At 38.8% G+C, this 22,739-nt stretch overlaps 1 protein-coding gene across 1 annotated transcript in view; it reads right to left on the bottom strand.

The window, feature by feature from the left end:
* The window catches only part of DGKI (diacylglycerol kinase iota), a 118,659-nt gene extending 97,839 nt beyond the window's left edge, over positions 1–20,820 (bottom strand). The window contains exons 1-9 of the mRNA XM_035568556.1: positions 20,755–20,820; positions 16,853–16,924; positions 15,307–15,423; positions 9,379–9,453; positions 8,578–8,673; positions 7,512–7,594; positions 5,201–5,261; positions 1,539–1,652; positions 811–948 (exon numbers count right to left, since the gene is read on the bottom strand). Coding sequence (XP_035424449.1) covers positions 811–948; positions 1,539–1,652; positions 5,201–5,261; positions 7,512–7,594; positions 8,578–8,673; positions 9,379–9,453; positions 15,307–15,399 — 660 coding nt within the window. The 5' untranslated portion in view covers positions 15,400–15,423; positions 16,853–16,924; positions 20,755–20,820. The remainder of the gene's footprint in view (positions 1–810; positions 949–1,538; positions 1,653–5,200; positions 5,262–7,511; positions 7,595–8,577; positions 8,674–9,378; positions 9,454–15,306; positions 15,424–16,852; positions 16,925–20,754) is intronic.
* Positions 20,821–22,739: the final 1,919 nt, after the last annotated feature.

Raw genomic sequence — 22,739 nt, 5'->3', positions numbered from 1 at the left:
GCGAATGAAACTCAAGCTGTGTTCTTCCTGCTTCATATATAACCAGGAGCAATGCAAGTCCCAGACAAGAAGCCCTAATTCTATTGAGGACACATGAAGCAGGGAAGAACACATCTGGCCTCTTCATCATTATACTGGCCCAGGAGGGCTGTAGAGAGAGAACAATAACATCCAATAGATAAACTGGAAATTATAACTGAGAAGAGGAAAATGGTGCACAGAATCATTTTTTGACGATAGAGACCCTTTCAACATCTCCAGTCCAAATGACGTACCACTACAAATGTGATCCCCTCACAAAGATTTTACTGTTCTTCAACTCTCAAGGTACACTAATGGAGATCATATGGAGACCCACACACAAAGATGTTAAATCCAAACATACACTACTCCTTGCTGAAAAGAAGGGAACAGTTGGTATCCATCAGCAGAATCCTAAGGAATATAATTCTACATCATTTTTTAGATGTGCCTCTAATGGATGGTGTTCACAGTGTTCCTTCTCCTGCCACCTCAGGTTAACTAGAGAAAAAACAGCGACCTTTTAGATAAGATGCCATGGGGGTTTTGCCAGAATTTGGTTCTTAAGATAAATGCTTGAAATCTGAGAGTATAACAACAAATATGATGGCTGATATGCATTATGGTTCACATGTCACTGGAAGCACTGACACAAGAAAAGAGCAAAAGGTGAAGATGCAACTAGAAAATTAAAGAGTTTTGGAACTTCCCCACTCGTACATCTTATGGTGTATCCCAAAAATGCTCTTAAGCATACTATAGTCTCCCTGGGAAAAAGAAGTCTCTAACCTTACGAGCCCCATCCTCCAGCTCATCCTGTGGCAAATCTGGGTTGCGCTCAACCTGGAGATTCCACCGGTCCAGCTGGACAATGGTTCCATCTTCTACATGGCACAGGATCTTGGACACTGGCTCATCCGTGTAACCCTGGCAGCGGAATAAGTGTCACCAGAATATCAGCCATGGATAGCCAAAACAAAGCAAGTCGTTCACCAATTACCTGGAAGACCTCCCTCCTTTCATACAGATTTAAAACAGTGGATCAAATGTTCTTTAGAACACCTCAAAATATTGCTAGATTTTGATATATGAAACATTTTGGAAAGCTATTGCTTAGGAACATAATTCTTGGACAGGCATGGTAAGACCATAATGAGAAGAACTAGAGTGTGTTTGCCCTGTACGAAATAACTCCAGTGTGTAGTCAAGGATAAATATTGAGGATAAAAAAGAAAAGTTAAATATATGCTTAAATTATAAGTCTACCTATCATTCTCATTATTTGGCCTGAAATACCAGACAGATACATCTATGCTCCCTTTTATTACAATTACATCATTAATAATTCAAGCCACCAAACCGGAAACTGAACTGAGCTGTTGTGTCCAAGTGAAGCAGACCTTGCACAAAGCCCCACCAGCTATTTTAGCCAAAAGGAAGTTCCACACTACTACACCACTAAATAAGAGCAGCAAGTTGAGAACCCACATGTAAGGGTAACCCCAGTCAGTGCTTACCCCACCCCAGTTGAGGGTGCGGGCAAGGTCATTCCCAGTGCCAAGTGGAAGGACAGCCACAGGAGGCTGGGGGTTGAGCTGCAGTTCATCTAGGATGGAGAGGATCCACCCAACCTATAAAACCAGAAATGCAAAAAACTGTTAGTCATGATGATGAAAAGGGAAGCAATGCGTGTTTTGATTGTATCCCCACCACACAAAAGGTCAAATAAAACAAAAGGGAGAAGGAAAAATAAGGATATCTGAAATTTAACACTACAACTGCCCCATCCAAGGTTTTGCCTTCCAGAGAGCTAGTAAAGAAGTCTTCATGAAGCTCCTGTGCAAGCAGAAGCAATAGGATGTAAACACTGGCTATTGTTAATGGCACACAGAGATTCTGAGGAAAGTCAGCAGAGAAGTAGCTATTCTTAAGAAATGATAACACGTAGAATCACACCAGGTATCTGTAAGGCTGCCTAAAAAAAATTCTCTGAAAAATATGGTAAGTTAAAATTAGTGAAGAATGATTAACAATGAGTTAGGAATAATATGGACAGTTCAAGCTAAATATTTTAAATTACCCTTATGCTAAAGGAAACTAAATCTTTGAGAACTGCCATGAAAGAAAACTCAAGAGATGCTTTAGAACAGCACGGTATCTCAGAGCATGTCCTGGAATAAAGGGTCCAGATCAGGTCAAGCACTGATTCGTCCAGAGGTCTCCCGTTGCCTAGATGAAAGACCTTAGCGCTGAATTATTTCACTGTGACCGAAACATAATATAAATATATATAGATAGATAGATACAGGACTTGTCTTGTTAAAAGACTATCTAAACTATAATGCTCAGGACTGAACACTGTGGGTTGGAAAAATGAGTCTGGATCTTTTGCACCATAAGCAATTTGGTTATTTTAGAAAGCTGATTCTCTCTCTTCCCCTACTCTGGACTACATAAAACTTTTCAATACAAATCTGGCCAAAAGGAACAAAGTACCATAAAATATTTTGTTTTCATTAAATGGTAATTTCCATCAGTGAAAGGAGTGTTGCTGAAAATATTCTCAAGCATTTTATGACTGAAATTATTGCTATAAGAAAATAGCACCATTACTTAGATTAATTCTCAACTTAAAAAAAAAAAAAAAAAGTTAAAGGAATCTGGGGTGCATTTTAAATAATGAATTAAAAAAAAAGGCAGATAAGGAAAATAAAATGATTTTTTTTCCTGATGCCAGTGTTCAAAGAGTTCAAAGATGCCATCTCTCCTTAAAATGTAATCTTTTAAAGAAGACATAAAACTACTGACTTCACCCGGATGGGACTTTTCCTATTCCAACTATTTCTGTGATTTCAAATAGATTCTTATCCCAAACTGGAATAAAACTGGAGCTTCCTGAACTGCAGCTAAAACATGAAGTAGTGGAGAGGGAGTGGCCTGGTATTACAACCACCACCCTATTTGGTATTCTAAGGTAAGTTTTTTTCCAAGTCCCTTCACAGAGAAATTTAATGTTGTATAAGTAGCATTTATCACACAATTATTTATGATAACCTATTGCCAATTGTTAGAGTGTCCATATGGGATGCAGTCCTACATTAGAGCTCATTGTCTAACAGTCATGTGAATCACTTAAAACTCACAAAATTGGATGTTACCAAAGGTACTTGAGTTTATCTTAGGCACCATTGTACAACTAAGTGTAGCGCTTAATGGATTGTCAGAGGTAAGTAACCTTTCAAAAAACAATCCTCTGGTATTGAGAACAGGATACAGTAGAGACCTATACAACTCCAGAACTACTTAAAGAGCCCTTTGTCATTGCCATTGACTTAATCCATACATCTGTACCTCTGTCTCCCACTGGAACAGGTAACATTACAAATACCAGCCACTTTTGTAAATGCTGTAACTGGTAAATTTCAAATTACTAATTTATATTTACAACATTGCTCTTTAATTTGAGGTCATTTCTAAACCTTGTACAATCAAGGATGCTTTATAGTCAATGACGACAAAGAGTATCACTTCAGTCTAAAAGGAAAGCTCCTGACTGCTTTGGAAGCAAAGTTTTCCACTCACGCCCTAGAAAGGAACAACAAGCAGCGATGATGGAAAAGTTACAATAAGTTCTGACTCACCTCAATAATGCAAGATAACATCTGGTCTCATTGAATATTCACAAAGTCCATTTGAGCCAGATTTCTCATTTCTAGATGTAATGGCTTTGGGAATAGCTAAATATTAATTTGCTTCAAACTGAGAAGCAGCAAAGGTAATAGTGGAGTGCTGCTCATACTAATGAGAAGGTGCTGCCCCCTGTTGCTTGCACTGCTCAGTGAAGAAAAAACAGAGGATGCTAAGATTCAACATAGTTGTATTAATTTGTATTTTAATATTTTCAGGAACAAGGTTTTCCTCCTATTAAAATTCTGGCTTCTTCAGACAGCAGCTGCAAATGCGTTCAGAAACAGACTGAAAACTTCTTTTTTTTTGCAGCTATATCTTCTGCTGAAGGAATACCTCACAAGTTTCTCAAGGAGTGTTCCCAATTCAGTGGCAGTAGTATCTTATTGTCCCAGGTACCAGCAAGATGGTACTCAAATCACATTTTTTCTTCATTCTTTCAGGGGAAGCACTAGTATTAATAACCTTTACATCTGGGGGTTTAAAAGAACCCACAGAAGCTGAACAGAAACTTCCTTCAGAAATTCAAGCAGAGAGTGGTTGAGAGCAGGTTCAGCTCACTTATTAAAAACAAAAACAAAAAACAAACAAAAATAAAACAAAAATAAAAAAATAAACAAAAACACTGTTTAGGTGCCCTAAACATCTGCTTATATATATATCCTGGCCAGCCATTGCACCTTTCAGCCAGAAATGCATTTTCCTTACTATAGGGTTACAAGTATTATCAAATGTATGTCTGGGCAACTGAGCTTCACAGAGACTAAAGGTCAGTTTTTCAACTGTATTTTGACACTCGGTGGCACAGAGTGAGATTTATAATATTCTTAAGTACTGGTAAGATTAACGCAGTTGTAATTACTTCATTATCATTCTTGGCCTCCAGGCCCCAAAACTGCAAGAGCCCATCCCCATCTGAAGGTGCCTAAATTCTTTAAAGATCAGATCCTACTCACTTATACAAGAACACATAGAAAATCAATAGCAAGGAAACTCCTGAACCTAAATCTGCCAGATCCCAGGCTAGTAGTATGACCACTTCCTCACAGTGAATTTTTAAAGAAAATGAGGAAACTTGGGGCACAGAGGAGACCCCCATTTGACTGTACTCAGACATCATGAAGACAACAGCAGAAAATGATTAAGTTAAGATTTAATGACCCCCAGACACCGATTTAACCTGCTAGATCCTCAGATCTGTGCAAATAGTGAGAGAAGGCCAACAAAGAAGGTCTTTATTTTTTAAGCTGTGCCAAATCTTTATGCATAAAGCAGATAGAACCTAGGACATTAGACATAAGAATATAGCCCCATCACTAAGCAGGCCAGATCACATAGAAAAGAGGAAAAAAAATGAGTAGATTTAATAAACGTAAGGTGGGGATACAATCAAAAATGTGCTCTACAGGCACCACATGGTGGGAAACCCATGACTGTGACCACTTTTATCTCTAGGCAATGACCAAAGGGCTGCCAGGCACTGGTCACCTACCGTCCCATCCCCACCACAGGCCAGGATCCGCAGGTTTGGCACTTTTCTGTACAGCTCCAGCCTGGCCGAGGGAGGGAAAAACAAAAAAAAAGTGAAAAAAAAAGTCAACAGAACAATGCAGGTAATATTTATGCATTTTGCTGAGTGACAGTTTAACAGCCACTTATTTTTCTCTAGAATATCCATTATCAGTGGCATAGGGTGGAGGCAGAAAAATAAAATAAAATAAATGACATGAGGCCTTCTTTCACAGTTAGACAACCACTCCTGAGAAGTATTTTTTCTGTTTAACATGGGAACATGTAGCCTGAAAGGCCAGGTGCTCTCCCTCTGGAGATGATAAAACCTTCCATTGTCCTCTTATCCTAAGGCAACAAATGTAAACATTGGGGGTTTTAAACCAAACATAGTGTTTCTCATCAGAGTTTGCTGAGCTCTGTTTCTGAAGCGTTTAGAGCATGACAGCTCCTTCAACTGATAATTGTATTTCTTTAATACCATGGAAGACAATATCACCTAACAGAGCTCTTCTCTGGCTATCTAATATAAGATACCAACAGGAAAGCCAAAAAAGACCTGTTCTATCAGTTGCATTAAAGAGAGGCCTCGTAAAATGTCTCCCAGTGGAGGGGATCTAATTCTCCTTTAACTCCATTACACAGCTCTGAAAACTGTAAATCTACTTTAAAGCTTCTGTACATCATGAGAAGAGTGGCAGGTGTTTCAGCAGGAAAAAATAAATAAAGAGTGCTTTAGAATATGAATAGCAAACATTTGGTCCATTCTCATATAGGTAAATATATGATTTTAAATGATCAGTGTCCTTTTGTCCTGCCCAGATTGTCAAAATATCACTGAACAGACGGTTAAGTAAAGCAAAGATCCTTGCCTCAAACAACAAAGAAGGGTGGTCTTTTAGCAGTGAGAATCACCCCTTTAAAGACAGGTCCTCCTGAGGGACACTCACCCTTCAACCACTGCCCAGATAAGCAGCATCAGTTAGTCAGCAATCAAAGACAGTTTCATGCTGCTGTCATCTATGGAAATATAAAAGCAGCTTCACCCCTTTATAATGATCAGCCACTAGGAAATGGTCAAGCACTGTGGGATCCGCAGCCCATAGACTCTACTGAGATTTAGGCATAATGTACTGTTCAATGAACTCCCTACTTCGACTACCTGAATCTGATCAGCCATGCAATTGCCTTCAGTTGGTGCTCTGATGTACATTTTAAAGCAGTAACTTTGAACAAGATTCAATGATGTTTTCCTAATATGTGATTTTGTGTTAAAGGATAGCCGTCTACAGGTTTGTCCTACTTCTCTTGTAGACAAAATTCTTAAAACATCCTCTATGTATCTATTTACAATATGAAGATCGTGTAACATCCTTTGTCTCTGCTTCTGTCACTTGCTGTGGGCACTCCCAAGTCATTTAACAAAAGGAACAACAATCAAAATCTGGCCAATAGAGGGTGCTCCTTGACAAATGTAAAAGATCATATCTGAATAACAAAGCTGCCATACCTCTCACACATCTATTAGAATGGTGTATATGCCATCCCCATCTTGTTTCATATGAACTACCTTTTCCTGAATAGGTATCACCCACAATACCAGAACGTCAACTCCAATTGGTTGTCTCCACACATGTATAAACATATTTATTTAGATACACATAGTTATACGTGAGGATAGAATTTGCAGACAACACAACAGAGAAAATACAATAGAAGTAACCTCCTATTTAACAGATAACCTATTAACTTGTCATAGTCAATCACAGGAAAACAAGACAATTTGAGTTTGAAGGAACCTCTAGTTCAGCTCCAGCTCAAAGCAGAGTCAACACTGAGATCAGACCATGTTTCTCAGGGTCTCATCAAGCTGGGGCTCAAAAATCTCCACATACGAAGAGAACCTGTTCCAACGGGTAACCGTCCTCACAGTGAAAAAGTCTTTCATTATATCTAGACAGGTCCCCTCTCATTTCAAACTTCTCTTTGGACAATTTGTCCACTGTTTCTTGCCCCTCCTGCCACGGTGCTGTAAAGGGTCAGGCTCTGTCTTCTCAGTAGCTTCCTCATAGGTATTTAAAGCCAGTGTTAAGACCCCCAAGCCTTGTCATTTTCATTCACATGCTTAAGCACCTTATCTGAAGTCATTTTAAGGGCTTAACTATACTCTGAAACTGATTCTGGATAATATGTATCAGCATCATTAGTCTACCAATCTTTCCAAGCTAGATGTTCATCTGCTTTCCTGATATAAAAAGAATTATGGTTCACATGGTGAGTGCTTGAGAACTTACGCATCTTTTGGCCCTTCCTGAGAGAGATCAAATACTTGGCGTGGATTCAAATACCACATAAACGTTTGGAGAATCTTGGTGCCCTGGGAAAAGAGAAAAATCAAAGGAAGGGAAATTATGAATTGTATAATGATTATTAGAAATAATAGTGCTCATTATTCACTATATTTGGACTGCTTTTCCTTCCTCTGTGATTTATAATGCAAAAATAAACCAAGAAAAATACAAAAGTGGTGTAGCTGATGACCCCCCAATAGAGACCCAACAATTCATGCACAGTGCACATGTATACATATAAATTGAATTTAACAACACAGATCACTAACAGTTCATAAGAATAAGAACTCAGGTTCAGACCAAAGATTTATTTCCTACAGAAACCTGTTCTCCTACCTCTGACCACATGCAACTATAAACCTCTGTTATCCCACTCATCCTCAGCCTGACATCCATGACAGCAAAAAGATGAAAAAGCTTGCAGGCAAAGTCACCATAGTGAACAGTGTCCTGCCCATCATTCAAGCAATGATGTTTCTTTGACACCCACCATCACCACCATGAACCCTTATAACCGTAAGCTTCTACTATCTTGTGAAGCAGGAACCAAGGACTCTGGGCAGTCGCTGCACCGCTGCTCCCTCAACTCAGTGCAGATTGGTCAACCTTTCACCAAAATATCACCTGGTTCTTTAAGGTATAGTATAGGAACAGAAGTGATTTCTTAAATGCCATAACAATGTGGCATTTCACATTCACTGGGCTTTCCTTGTAAAATTACATCATATTTTGCATAAAAGAAGTCTTAGACACTTCACCAGGAATCTAAAATTTCTGTGGAAAGATGAGTTCTGAAAACTTCCAAAATAACATTTCAGATTCCTTTCAACTTGAGACAACTGCTCATATATTCAAGTATCCTTTCCTTCCACTTCAGTAGAATTAGATGGAGGTATAAAGGGCATTCAACAGCAAGCACCTCTTCTAGGAGACTGCATAGAGTTCTTATTCATGATTGACTGAAAACTATTCTTATCTGCAGAAACACTGTTATTAGACTAAACCTTACCTGGTTCCCTCCACTTTTTGGATTGACAAAAACCAGCAATGGTTTCATGAGTGGAGAGGAGATAGGCTTTATCACAAATGGCCGACCTTTGTTATCCTGAGAAACAGAAGCAAGAAATAACTTTAGTAAAAGCTATGGAAAGGGTAAGCTTCCCTGGCATAACATGCAGAAGACCCAAAATAGCTCTGACAAAACTACTTTGGGTATTGGAAACAGTATAGCCATGATAATATGGTGCTCAGTTGAGACTAAATGTATCCAGCTAAGACAATTCGGTAAGAAAATAAGTAAACCTAACCATAGGACCATTAGTATGATTTTTTTCTCTGTGGCCCAATGTCAAATTTCACACAAGCAGAATATCTCCAACTGGAGATCAACCAAGGGAGAAATTATCCAACTGGACCTGCAAACCACCTCAAGCTGAGACCCTTGCAGTCAATACACTCACCATGGATTTCACAACCCCATTTTTACAATCCTGTTCCACCTAATTGAACCCAAGTGTCTGAGCTGAGTCTTTCACACCCCAAGGGGATGCTGTTTCATTAGTTTGCTGGTAGTCCTGGAGTCTGCTATGTTGTTTCTTGAAAAAAATAATTCAGCAATTAAGAGACTTCTCATATGAGTTTTTGACAAAACATGTCTTTTCTCACAACAAATTCAGTAATATGGAATTTTCCAGTAAAAAAGAATATTTTTTTTAAATCTACATTAAAAAAAAAAGTAAAAAAACTTTAAAATCTGCAATTATACATTCAAATAAAAGGGGACTGATTTTCAAAGCTCTGAAATACTTACTTCATTGCCTCTTTTGCTGGCTTTTCTTTTAAAAGATGTTCTCTTCTTTCGTCGCGTTGAAGTCTTTAATGAGTTCTATGTCAAAAAAAAAAAAAAAAAGAACACATGAAAAGCAAAACAAAATTGAGAAGACAGGCACAGACAGAGCCCCTTTATGAAGCTCTTCCATGCATGTCCACTTGGAGAATGATAAGAGTATTTGGCACATGCTCAAGATTTAAATCACATGCGCTGCATGCTTTACACTTCCACACCACCGTTTATGGAGAAAGCCACACACGGAGACCAGACTGGTGCTTTGGAACTGGAAACTTTCCCACGCTGTGAGGGGGGAAAAAGATCAGATGTTCCCATAGACTCACATAACACCACATGTTGTACCTGCCAACCCTCCCAATAGGGGTAGGAGACGCCCATTTCCCCTTCGGGGCTCCAGTCTCCTGCCCAATCAGGCTCGTCTCCTGGTATGGAGACCACCTGCATAAAGATGTAATAAAAAACATGATAAATGAGATATTTTTCATGTTTTTTTTTTTTTTTTTTTTTTTTTTTAGGAAAGAAAACAACAAGTTTTAGCTCTGGCAACCACTATGACTCAACATAATGTAGGCACCATGGTGTATGATGTTGGCACTGCAGAGTCAGTTCCAGCTTGTCAAGAAGCTTGTGTGATCATCTGGTGAGGAACAATGTGAATTGTTAACATTTAAGGATTTGTGGGTTTTTTTGTTTGCTTGGTTTAAATAATATCACTGAACCACAGGAAAAAAAAAAAAAGCAAAACTGCTTGTATTTTTGCAGAAACTAAAAAAAAATGCATGAAAGCTGTTCTCCAGGCTGGCAATAGCCTACTTAATAATACTGGACCATAAAGGTCTTCTGGTTGATAAGAACATACCAAAAAAGGAATTATTGTTTTTCCTTAAAATGCAGTACCTGATATCATATCAGCAGGAAAATCTTTCCTTTTCCATATGAATGAGATTTTGTATTATAGGAAATACTGTAAATATTTCCTAAGTATTTCAACTCTTGGTCTGTGCATTACTAGGAAAGAAAGTAACACAGGAAATTAGAAGAAAGTTAATTGATTGTTTTCTGGCTTCAAGAGGGAAGCAAGATCCACTCAGCTCGTCCAGAAGTTAATTTCTGTCCCGATGTTATTCAAAAGTGTATCATTAATGAAAAGAAATTAATGATCAGACATCACCAAGTCTGTAAGTAGTGATATGTCCCTACTTAATCCTGTTCACTAACCAGTAATGCCATTACGTTAATAAGAAGAGTTACTAGATTCTCCCTTGGTATACCTAATACCTACTTCCAGAATTTCAAAACCCCAGTACAATACATCAGATGCAGAAGTTAGTTTTTCCTGACTTCTCTGAAACGTGGAAACATTAACAGCTATCTAACTCAAATTGCTAAAGACACTATCCTCTTCTTTTTCAACCAGACCAAGAGAAGCCTGCTGTAGAGCAAAAGGTCCCAAACTTTTTGTCACCTCCCAACTTTTCTTGTGGACATTGATGTATTCATGCCTCGTTGCTTACTGAAAATATTAAAGACAATATGGTTCAGCAAATGAATTCCTCGGTACTTGCCCTCTTATGTCATAGTTTGAGAAACTATTTAAGAAGGCATTCTTATTCTTCCCTACTCTGATACAAAGTGTTGAAAACACAATAAATCATGAAGACTGCACTGACCACAGAAGTGGATGGACAGTATCACCTTCATAGTCTATCATTGCCCTATATAAAGAGTCAGACTGAAGGTAGACAAAAGTCTTTATGTCAATATAAAGGTACAGTACATTAGCCTCAAAGGTTCAGCAGGCAGCCGCGAGCAGTAGGGTTCTTGGCCTATTTTCTCAGCTGATTTCTGCTAAACAATCCTCCCTGGCATGGGGCAAAATAGGACAGATCAGAGATTAGTCTATCCACAGTCTTCCCAGCTATCTGCTGAAAGGTCATGGGCATATCAAGACTTTTCCTTGGGCTCCAGTCTCTCCAGGTGTAAAATTTAAAATACCTATCTTATTGGTAATGTGCAGTGAACTCTACTGGCAAATCATAGACTGTAACTCAAGTCAGGTATTATGTCAGGAAAGTACTTAATTGTACCACTTGAAGGACTGTACATGTTAATTCTGCCTCCACAATAGATGGACTTAAGGCCAGTGAAATTCTTCTGGAAAGAGTAAAGATAGTTCAACAAAGTATTGCCTACTTTAACAAATAATGTAAAGACTGTTTAAGTGTAGCTGTCATTAAATCACATCATAGCATAACTCTTTTCTTGCCTATGGTTGGGGTGGGAAGAGGCATACAACTATATTAAGGAAAGAGTTTTAGTCTAAGCCTCCATCATAACATTTTTTCATTTCTACACTCAAAAAGCAATAACATATGTTACAACACAACTATGTTATTTTGCTTTTCTTTTTTTTTAGCATGCTTATGTGTATAGTGTTAAGAGAACCTAAATCTTTGTTATAATAATGATAACTGCACATCTATAGCAGATGAAAGGTAAGAAGCTGATCAAACATATGCAGGTTCTCTTTGCAAACATGCAGAAGAATAACAGCCAAGAGTAATCATCAGTCTTCACACATGGAACTGAAGAAATGGATGTGTACTACCTTGTCCACATAACAAGGTGATGAGTATTTTTACAAAATAATAACGTTATTCAGCATAATACTTGATAGCAAAGCATACCTTTAACTGTGCACCATAAGTAAATCCTAACTTGCATCTAGAGAGGAAACCTCTCCTTTGTGGATGTCAGTTTGGCCATCTTCAAAGAGAGATTTTTGGTATTATTGCATGGTCACTATAGTTCTAAACAAGCTTAGCTAAATGAACAGAATTGGAGTCCTTGCATGGTATTGGTTGGTGTGAGGGCCACAGACTATCTTGAGCAGATCTAATGAACCTGTTCAACCTTTTCCTTTGCAACATTTCAGTCTTCATTTTCAAAGGCTTTTAACATGTTGGGCTTCAAATGATGTAAACAATTAACAGCTTCTGAGAAGGTCAATCTTGACCATCTTCTGGTTGTTCACAAACCACAGTCGGGCAAGACAGCTGCAGCCAGCAATTGAGGAAGGGAAGAAATAAACCCAGAAGTATAAAGATTCACTAACACTTTTTGAAGGCCTTGAAGGATTAGTAGAAGGAGAAAATACCATGTTTACTCACCTTGAATAGAAAAAATAAAATAATAAAATAAAATAGAATCTTACAATTACTGCCTTTGCCCTCACAAACAGAAGACAGACTGAATTATAAGTACATCAGCCAGATGTACACCTTCTCATTGTCTTCTTTTCTCACACAGCAAAAGCATAGCTAGCCTATTCCTAGCACTAACACCACTTGGGCTACCATGCCTGACTTATAACAAAATGTGACAGGGCAATAGGGTTGACAGCTTTCACAAACTAGAAGACAGAATTGATTTGAACCCTAGGAAATCAGAGATGGTATCAAAGTGCTGCTAACACAGTACATAAATACCAGAAATCAGTAAAAGCATTACAGAAGTGGCTCACATTATGAATAAAATGAAATTGGTACCAGGAATTTTACATGTATGAAAATGGGTCATTACAGACAGGGCTACCACCTATCCCAGAACTATTTGAACCATTCATAATATTATTCTTCTTGTAATCAATTGCTTGCAAGCAGCAAAAGCTCCCCGCTTAGAAAGTAAAGAGTGTAAGCAGAGACTTTTCCTTAACCAATTACATCATCATGTTTTACTACTACAATATTGCGGGTAATTAGAGGGGGAGTGTGCTCTTTATTCAAATCCAATATCTGAAAGGTGGTGACCCATGTTGTAGCTAAGCATGGGAAAACATTTTTCGTAGCAATAAAAAGAAAAAGAAAAATCAAAACTCAGGACAAGGGTTTTGCTACAAAAAGCCACCTTATTTGCTTGAAATTAAAAACCAATAAAAAGGATGAAGGCACAACTAAAACCAGCTTTATGAGTAGGGAATTCTTTTCAGGAGTTGCCCGTGATCAATGTGAGTAGTTAACTAGAGCTGAGAAAATAATTTATAACCAAAAGGCTTCTAGCCAAATTTACTCCAATTATGGAATATGTGAAAAACAGATTGCTCATTACACATATTTATTTACTATCTGAATTTACAAAAACTTGAATATTGTGTTTGTATTATGTGGACTGAATGCAACCATAGTGTTCACCAAACACACATATAGGGTTAAAGGGGTCACAGTACACAGAAGTAGAGCTGGCCAGAAACAGCAGGAGGGAAGAAAACTTCCTAAAATAATAATAATAATAAAATAAGAATAAAAACAAACAAGATTTCTGCTAAAAATCTAAAGATGCATCTGAAAGATGTGTTAATATTTTCCACAGCAACAGATGCGTTCCACAAAACTAATACTGCACTGGGTATTGTTGTTCAGAAATGTTGTGGAAACTTGCCCATCCTCTGTGTTACATATCATTCCAATTCATCTAAAGCTTCAGTTATTCAAGATAAGATTTTTGCATGCTACTGACCATGAATTTCAAAGACTTGACATATGATGGGAGGGAAAATTGGACTGAAGTACTTCCTCTCCATTCATGACTCAGGCACACAGAACTAATAGACACTTTCATTAAGCCTAACATTTAAAACATGCATTTAAAGTACTTTTTTCCCTATGAATTATAATTAACTAGATCAGATTTTCTTTTGAACTTTTCTGAAAAAATAATGGACAAGAAAGCAAACTGTCTAAAAATATTCTAAGAAAGTCATCCTTTGGGCAACCACCAAATCAGGAGAAAATTACAAGTGCAATTTTTTTAATATAAAAATAAGAAAAATACAAAATAAAAAATGCAAATGCAAGCAAAAAATTAATAGAAACCCCAAAAATAAAATAGACCAAAATAGCTTAAAAGATTAAAGAAAGACTTCTTAATTGGTTCAAATATGAATACTATTGTTTTTATTAGTTTATTTTCTTTTATTAAAATTAGTATTTGTTGTCTTTAATAACCTTTTCCTGATTTTGTTTAAAAATAAAGGTAACAGTAGTGTATTGTTGGCTCACCAAAAAAAAAAAAAAAAGGGGGGGGGGTTAGTAAGCTAGAAATTATATAACAAATTCAATAATCTTCCTGTTTTTGTAAGAAACTATACCAAAAAGCATATGAAAGATGCTTTTGTTCAGTGTGTGTTTGTCTGTTTCTTTTCTACCTGGAATCAAAATAACAACAACAACAACAACCACCTACTTCTTGCATGACGGGAATCCCCTTTTAATTTTTGGCCAGTTCTCTTTTGGATACCTTCTCCCCCTATTGTGTTGATTAGTGAATTAACCTCTCTAAAACATATCACATCTATTGCAAAGCTTTGAAGTCTTGTCCTTTTTACCTGCAACTAAATGAGCATGTGGGCTTACTGCTGGCATTCAGCAAGAGCTGATGTGAATAAGACATGATTGTTTAAGAGTCCTTTAATGAAAAATTCAGAGGCAGACCAGCTACAGTGAATTCTTACTGCAGTTCAAGTGAATGTTTGTTAACAGTTTTTCCCCTGTATTTGCTCAGCTCTATTTAATGGAGCATGCTTGACCTCCAACACAGTGTATTTCTTGCAGTATGCTAGCTGAAGTCACAGTTAAGAGGAACAAACCTGAGCTGCATTGCTCAGAACAAAAGTCATGTTTGCTGCTAATCATCCCAAAGAGGGAAACCTACTGATGGCTAGATGGAAGGGAAGGAGGATACAGGTTCATAGTCACCATGGATGTATGCTGAGTATCAGGGAGAGAGACAAGGTTGAACAAGCATGCCTTAGTGGAGGACTACTGAGTGCCGAAGCCAGGCTGGCCCTGTACAGCCATACAGCTTCAGAAACAGACATCAGCATGCAGTTACCTGAGGTTTCTTCACCTTAATGATCCAGGTGGGAGGCACAATGACAGCTGCGTGAGCCCCCAGGGAACACGGCTCCTCGATGTGGTGTAGCATGAAGCAGGTGACTTTGTTATGAAACTGGAGAAGAGCAAATGAGTAGAGTCAATAAGGAGGTCACGAAAGACAAAGGCGAAGCATGGAGAGGAAGAAGAGAATGACACTGAGAAAACTGGACCAACGCTCCCAACTCTGTCATCCTCAAGTTCCCACCTCAAACCCTGGGAGCTTTAAGAACATAAAACTAAAGATCGCCTTTCTTAGTCATGCTTTATACCTACGTAGATAAACACAGATTAAAGCTCAGTTTGCAGAAGTTTGCAGATGACACCAAGCTAAGTGCGTGTGTCGATCTGCTCGAGGGCAGGAAGGCTCTGCAGGAGGATCTGGATAGGCTGGACCGATGGGCTGAGGTCAACTGTATGAAGTTCAACAAGGCCAAGTGCCGGGTCCTGCACCTGGGGCGCAACAACCCCAAGCAGAGCTACAGGCTGGGAGATGAGTGGCTGGAAAGCTGCCTGGCAGAGAAGGACCTGGGAGTATTGGTTGATAGTCGGCTGAATATGAGCCAGCAGTGTGCTCAGGTGGCCAAGAAGGCCAACAGCATCCTGGACTGTATAAGAAGCAGTGTGGCCAGCAGGTCTAGGGAAGTGATTGTGCCCCTGTACTCGGCTCTGGTGAGGCCGCACCTTGAGTACTGTGTTCAGTTTTGGGCCCCTCGCTACAGGAAGGACATGGACGTGCTCGAGCGAGTCCAGAGAAGGGTGACCAAGCTGGTGAGGGGTCTGGAGAACAAGTCTTACGAGGAGCGGCTGAGGGAGCTGGGCTTGTTCAGCCTGGAGAAGAGGAGGCTCAGGGGCGACCTTATCGCTCTCTACAGTTACCTTAAAGGAGGCTGTAGTGAGGTGGGGTTGGTCTGTTCTCCCACGTGCCTGGTGACAGGACGAGGGAGAATGGGCGAAAGTTGCGACAGGGGAGGTTTAGGTTGGATGTTAGGAAGTACTTCTTTACCGAAAGGGTTATTAAGCATTGGAACGGGCTGCCCAGGGAGGTGGTGGAGTCACCATCCCTGGAGGTCTTGAAAAGACGTTTAGATGTAGAGCTTAGCGATATGGTTTAGTGGAGTACTTAGTGTTAGGTCGGAGGTTGGACTCGATGATCTTGAGGTCTCTTCCAACCTAGAAATCTGTGTCTGTGTCTGTCTGTGTCTCATAAACCAGCCTGACTCTGCTAAATGTATTAAAATCCCTTTGACTCTTTGAGATGGCAGCAGCGTTGTGTTGATGGTAGGTAGCCAGTGACTACACAGGGCAGCAAGACTCTTCTCCTGGAAGGATTCATGTGTTAGCCAGCTAAAATTATGGTGGTTTTGAGCAAAAGGAAAAGAAAGAGTAAAACTGGGGGTGATTCACTGAGAGAAGAAACCCTGAAAGCAGGGACAAACAGAATTAATTGCTTTGAGGCCACTCAGTGAAGCTGCTACCACTTGTCCTGAGTATTGTCCACTTACCGCCAGCTTGCACCAGGAACAACTGATGGCCACAATCTCTTTACTATGGAAGGAGAACTTCTGCTGAAAGCCCTACAACAAACAGGAGAAAAAGAATTAAATTGCTCCTGACTACAACAAAATTTACAGCTTAAACTCTTGTCGGGAAACTGTGCTAGGCTAAATCAGTTCAGTGCAGTCAGATACTTTGGTCCAGCCTCAAAGCTCTTAGCCATCAAACTGATTTTGTAGGGATATAATAACAGGATTCATGGAGAAGGTTCTTCAGCTAGGGCATGTGCGCACTTCACTATCTCACCCTCTCATATCCCCCCCCACCCTCCCCCCCAGTCTTTAGAGACACAAACATTTTAATGCATTTTTAAAATTGTATAGTTAAAGAGGGAAAGGAAGAAGAAGAAACAGACAAGGAATTACTGTTTTAATGGGTTTCTAGAGATATGACTAAGATTCAGATTTTCTGTGGAACAGAACATTCTTTCTTTGCAGTCTTTTTTGCCCTAAATACAAATATATATTAAAAATAAAATAAATTGATTTTTTTTATTATTGTTATTATTTATTTTTTTTAATGCACAGTTGAATCAACTACAATGTCTGTCTGGAAATGTTTCATTTGGGAAATTAAGTTTGTTTTATTAAGCTGACTCAGATCAAAATCCTTTTAGTCAACTCAAAAAAAAAACCAAACATTATCTAATTCAAATAAAAAAGTTATTTATATGTATATTTTTATAGGTTTAAAGAGAAAAAAAAAATCACCATTATCAGCAAATATGAGATTTTATTCCCTTACAGAAGAATTTCATTTTGTAGAATGCTATTTCAACAGACATATCTTTTTCCTCTAAATTCTAAGTCTGGAAAAGACCATTGGGTCAAATATACCCTTCTTGCACATAACACAGGTGACAAAGTGTAACTGGAGTAATAGCCTAAAAATTTGTGTTCACTTAAAGCTTATTTAACCTGAAAAAGAATTGATTTGGGTTAATGTTCAGCACTCCACTGAACAGTTTGTCATGGACAACTTCAATGTTAAGTCTAGATTTATTTCAAATTTGCAGTTGTCTGGATCCTTTGTTCTTTGTCTTTTATCAGGTCTTTCTTTACCACATTAAGCAGCCCTTCAGCAGCCCAGAATTTTCTGCCTAATTGAAAGTCTCTCTATCAGGTCATGAGGTTATGAGTCGGTTTTCTTTTTGACAAGCTGCGTACTACCCAAATCTCCCACATGCTGGTCAATATCCAAGACCCAAGGAAAAGAGTTACGGTAATCTGATTTAGTAACATCTAGAAGGACATTTCTTCACTGCATCCATAATTAAGGTCCTAGCTGCTGTGGAATGAGATGGATATATGCAAGTTGGATACATGCAGGAAAAACGAGACTATTAGGACACTAATGGTGTGCTTGACAATGACAAACACAGCAAGGAGAAATAAACAACCAAAAACTCATCCAGAGGTACAATGCTCTTGTCAGCTGAGAGACTGAGCTACAGTCTGTCCATAAGCAGTAGCTGAGGACAGCCCTATCAATACACTGATGGGGAGGAGGTTCTCCCCATCTACCTGCTGTGCAGAAATACACATTGCAGCTAGTTCTTCTGGTGTCCCCAGGGCATATTCAAACCAGCTTGCCAGTAGACCACACCACCAACATAGGACAAGTCCCTAAGCTTTTAGCTTGTGCCACTTCTGTCTAGATTTTTTTTAATCCTTACACTGGTATCTAAGGTTTTAAGAAAAAAACTCAGAGAAACTCAAAGAGCAGGTTCTTCATAATGGAGGTGATTTAGTGTGTTCAAGTTTAGTAACAGATCATGGCTAAATGGCTTCACAAAGACAAGCCATCCAGCTGCTTCTGCCTGGGCAGATCCAATCTTCTATTCAGTACAAAAGCATTTCCAGTGCACAAGAGCAGAGTGACAGTATGCATGACAAGTGCTGAAACTGGACAAAGCACTTTATTCTTATTCACTTAGTCTAGTGCTTCTTACTGTTTCTTACAAATCTTACTCTTTCTTGTCCCAAAGTATTAAAAATAATCAGCCTCTCACGGTCATGAAATGTTTCGTTTTGTTCTGGTTTGTAACAAGCGGGAGAGAAATCCTCTCCCAAAATCTCTACTAAAAACCTAAAATTCAGTACATTAATTCCACAGCCCATCAGTGATATATTTTAAACATATGGACTGACTGAGCAGCTTGTCTAGTTCTGGATGGACTGTTTTTCATTTATTCAGTAAACCATTTGGTTTTTAGGGAGTCATAAGAGAAAATGATACAGCAATAAAAACATATTAATGATAAATAACAATGAAACACTTTTCATCCTCAACTTGCATTACAAATGTGAACTAATTCTTCCTAAAGATATATAGTTTGAAGTAAGATAGTAATTACTTGAAAGCTAACTTTTCAAATAAAGGAAGTGATGAAATAAAGTGATGTGCTGGAGGTCACAGTGAGATGTGACATGGACTATCAGGTTGAAACACTGGGGGACCCCATACTCCACCAAAAATTCGCTCTTCCTCCTTTCCTCAGTGAGAAAAACTTTGTGAGAATATCAGCCTATCAGTACCTGATTAGCCCTGATTCACTGGCAATCAATTTCTGTGCAACACATGAAATTCCATGCTGTGAGTTGTTCCTGTGGAAGTAAATAGTTGTGTATACCAGAGGAAACACATTTGGAGGAAAAGAGCACCTGAATCCCCAGTTTGAACTGGTTATTACAATCTGCCTAAATAATTGGGATCAAAGCCCCCATTAATAAAGGCACTCACACACACATACACAGCACATAGGGTTCCATAGCTCCAGCATATTTTGGCTATATCCATTAACCTGTTTATCATGACATCTGCAGAAAAATACAATTCCTTCTGAACTTCCCCCCACCAGTAAGGTCTGATAGGAATTTTAGGACAGACTGGTTACACTGGCCACATGCATGTAACCAGCACAGGTCTTAATGTGACAGACTGCAAGAACTCCATATGTAAAATGAAATCCTAATGCCTTCAGGGGAGATCCAATCTAGAAGGGCAAAGGAGGCATGCCATAAGAATGCTGCCTGTGAAGTGCCTCCTTGCAGTGTTCACATGTCACTTTTTATAAAAGGGTACCATATTTGTATGGTGTGCCTTGCTGCAGCTGATAATCTACATCACTATTCAGATACAAATCTGATTTCTTCTGACTAAAGTGCCACGCCATGGAGATTAGACACAATCTTTCTTACTAGTTGATGGTAAGACAGAAACAAAAATATAATGCAGTGCTAGAGAAGGGAAATCAAATCCCTGTATTATTTAAATATCTCTCACCAAATTTCAGGGGTTCATAAAATTTCAGAAGAAATGTCCTCAGGACATAAGGCTCTTCTTATTCCTTTTTATAGCTTTTTAGAAATAAACTTTTGTTTTGCCACATAGATAGTGAATGTGAAGCAGTCTCACAAATCCTAGAGTCTGCTGAGACAGAAAGAAAGCAACAGCCTTTCTTTTTCCGGAAGCCTGAAAAAAATAGGCAATCACAATTTTGGTGCAGAGAATAGTACTATGAGAGCACAATATTGGCACGGGGTTGGTTTAACCAAGAAAAAAGCTCAAGGAGCCACTTTCTTATCCTTCTTTCTCATCGTTTTCATTGGCCTGTGCAGCGCAATGGTCCAGCTCATAAGATATGCCATTCCTGCACAGATGCAACTGCCTTTTCTCTTCCCATGCGTGAATCAGGGCTGCTACCACTCAACACATCAGTCTTGTCATTTTCTGCTTAAGAGAGGCTAAGTATTTAGCAAAGAAAATATTCCATGACTGGAAGTAGCTACTGACTACCTTGAATGCATATGTGCCCAGTGTTGTGTTTGTGCTGCATGGGCAGTCTTACCTTTCCACACTGCTTACATTTCCCCTCCTGTCTCCGTCTGTGCACCCAGTGATGTCGGACAAAATTCTGCAAGAGAAGGACAAAGAAAATGTTACAGGAAGTGATGGTAGCTTACATTCAAAAGATACCATCCACGTGAAATTGATTTACAGAGATCAAAGAAAAGGTCCCTTCAGCCAAGGCAATCATTTCTGGAGTAAAATGCAGTAGTCCCCCCTTGAAAACCTCAGACACAGCCAAAACCACGTGAAGAAAAAGGACAAGATAGGGTTATTTATCCATGTCAAAATGTGTCCAGAACTACTTCCTTGTTGTCCTTCTATAAAAAGAAGAAAGTACATTACATGAAGATATGCATCACCTACATATATACTCAGCCACAACACAGGGCCTTGTTATATTCTACTTGGAAATATACTCTTAAAAGGCAAAAATATTGCAAGTCAATGCAGGTAAAGGGAAGGCAGGGAAGAAGGACCAGTCACTGAAGTAGTCTGGAATCCTTACACCCTGGATGGCATCAAGAGGTGGGCAAGAGAATGGAGGATGTGCAGGACTGCAGTGCTCCTTTTCTTCAGGCAAGAGTGTTAGAAGAAGCCTTACTTGTGCCCTGCTGTTATGCCAGCCTGCACAGAGGAACTCATGTGGCAGGGAACTGAGCTACCTCTGCTAAGAGCAAGCTGTGACATGATCCTACCAAAGAAAGAGGAGGAGAGTCTCTGAGTTTCCCCATCTCTGCTTTTGGGGAAGCGAACCGTGACTCTTAAACAAGTAGCGTTCTATTTCTCTCCCATAACTACCAAAAATGAAACAGAACAACAAGCAAAAGCAATCATTTCCAAGTCTTCTTCCATACTGTGATTACGGAAAAAGGGCTTCCACAGCACCAGACTGGCAACCAAAACAACTATAGCAGTTAGGGTTGTGGTTTTTTTCCCCTCTTTAAATAAAACAAGAAAAAAGAAAAAAAAAACACCACCACAATCTAATGTGTAAATAAGTTTCAACAACTATCTATTCTTTTTTGGTGGTGGTGGTGGTGGTGGTGGTGGTGGTGGTTTTGTTGTTGAGGGTTTTGGGGGTCAGGGTTTTTTACTCATTTTTTTGTTTTGTTTTCTTTTGGAACCACTGACTTCTAACTCTATAAGAGATACATAAAAATAGCTATAAAAATAGCTATAAGAACACTAAATACCCAGTACCTTCAAGGGAGCTGGATTCATACAGTAGTTGGATGCAAACCATGGGGTTTTTGAATGTTTGATATTTTGACTAACAAAAATCTTTGAACATGAGAAATGCTTGAAAAAAAATATAATAAAAAATGAAGGGAATGTTCAGCTGAAGCTCAGGGAAGCACAGAAAAGCCAAAATACTAATTCAAAGGTCAGAAAGAAAAATGAAATGCTACAAAAAAAAATAGAAAAAAAAGTAGAGAATGGCTGAGTGAATGGGAAAAGAAACAGCAGAAAGACAAAATGGTTCCTGTCAGTATAAGTAATGCAGCAATTCAGCTAGAATTCATTTTACATTTATTCTGGGGTGAAGAACAGATCCCACAGGGAATCAATACTCTAAGATTCTTCTGAATCTAGAAGCACTGCTGCAGCTCCACACCACGTGAATCAGCCCACAAATCAAATGAAAAGCAACCATCATTTGTCCATTACTTACCTCTCTTGGAGACCTGGAGCCCCCTTCTCGGAAAGTTGGTTTGCAGCGAAAATTAATCTGGCATTAAAATAAAGGTGTTAGAACTGAAACTTAGCTGAGAGGTTATTCCAATATGTTGATCTAGGCCACACTTCCAAATTATCTGTTACCTATTATAGTATTTATTTCACTAGTTGAAGAAAGTAACTTACCTGGATGTCAGAAAATCTCTTCACATGCCACAATAATACTCCTTGCTAAATCCCTACAAAGCCCTCACCTTCATTAAAGCTACTGCTGCCTTCTCAGTTCCATTATTTAAACCATCTCTC

Source organism: Cygnus atratus, chromosome 1, assembly GCF_013377495.2.
Source record: "Cygnus atratus isolate AKBS03 ecotype Queensland, Australia chromosome 1, CAtr_DNAZoo_HiC_assembly, whole genome shotgun sequence".
Lineage (NCBI taxonomy): Eukaryota > Metazoa > Chordata > Aves > Anseriformes > Anatidae > Cygnus > Cygnus atratus.
Note: the sequence above shows the minus strand (reverse complement) of the source record. Positions and strands in the feature narration are given on the sequence as shown.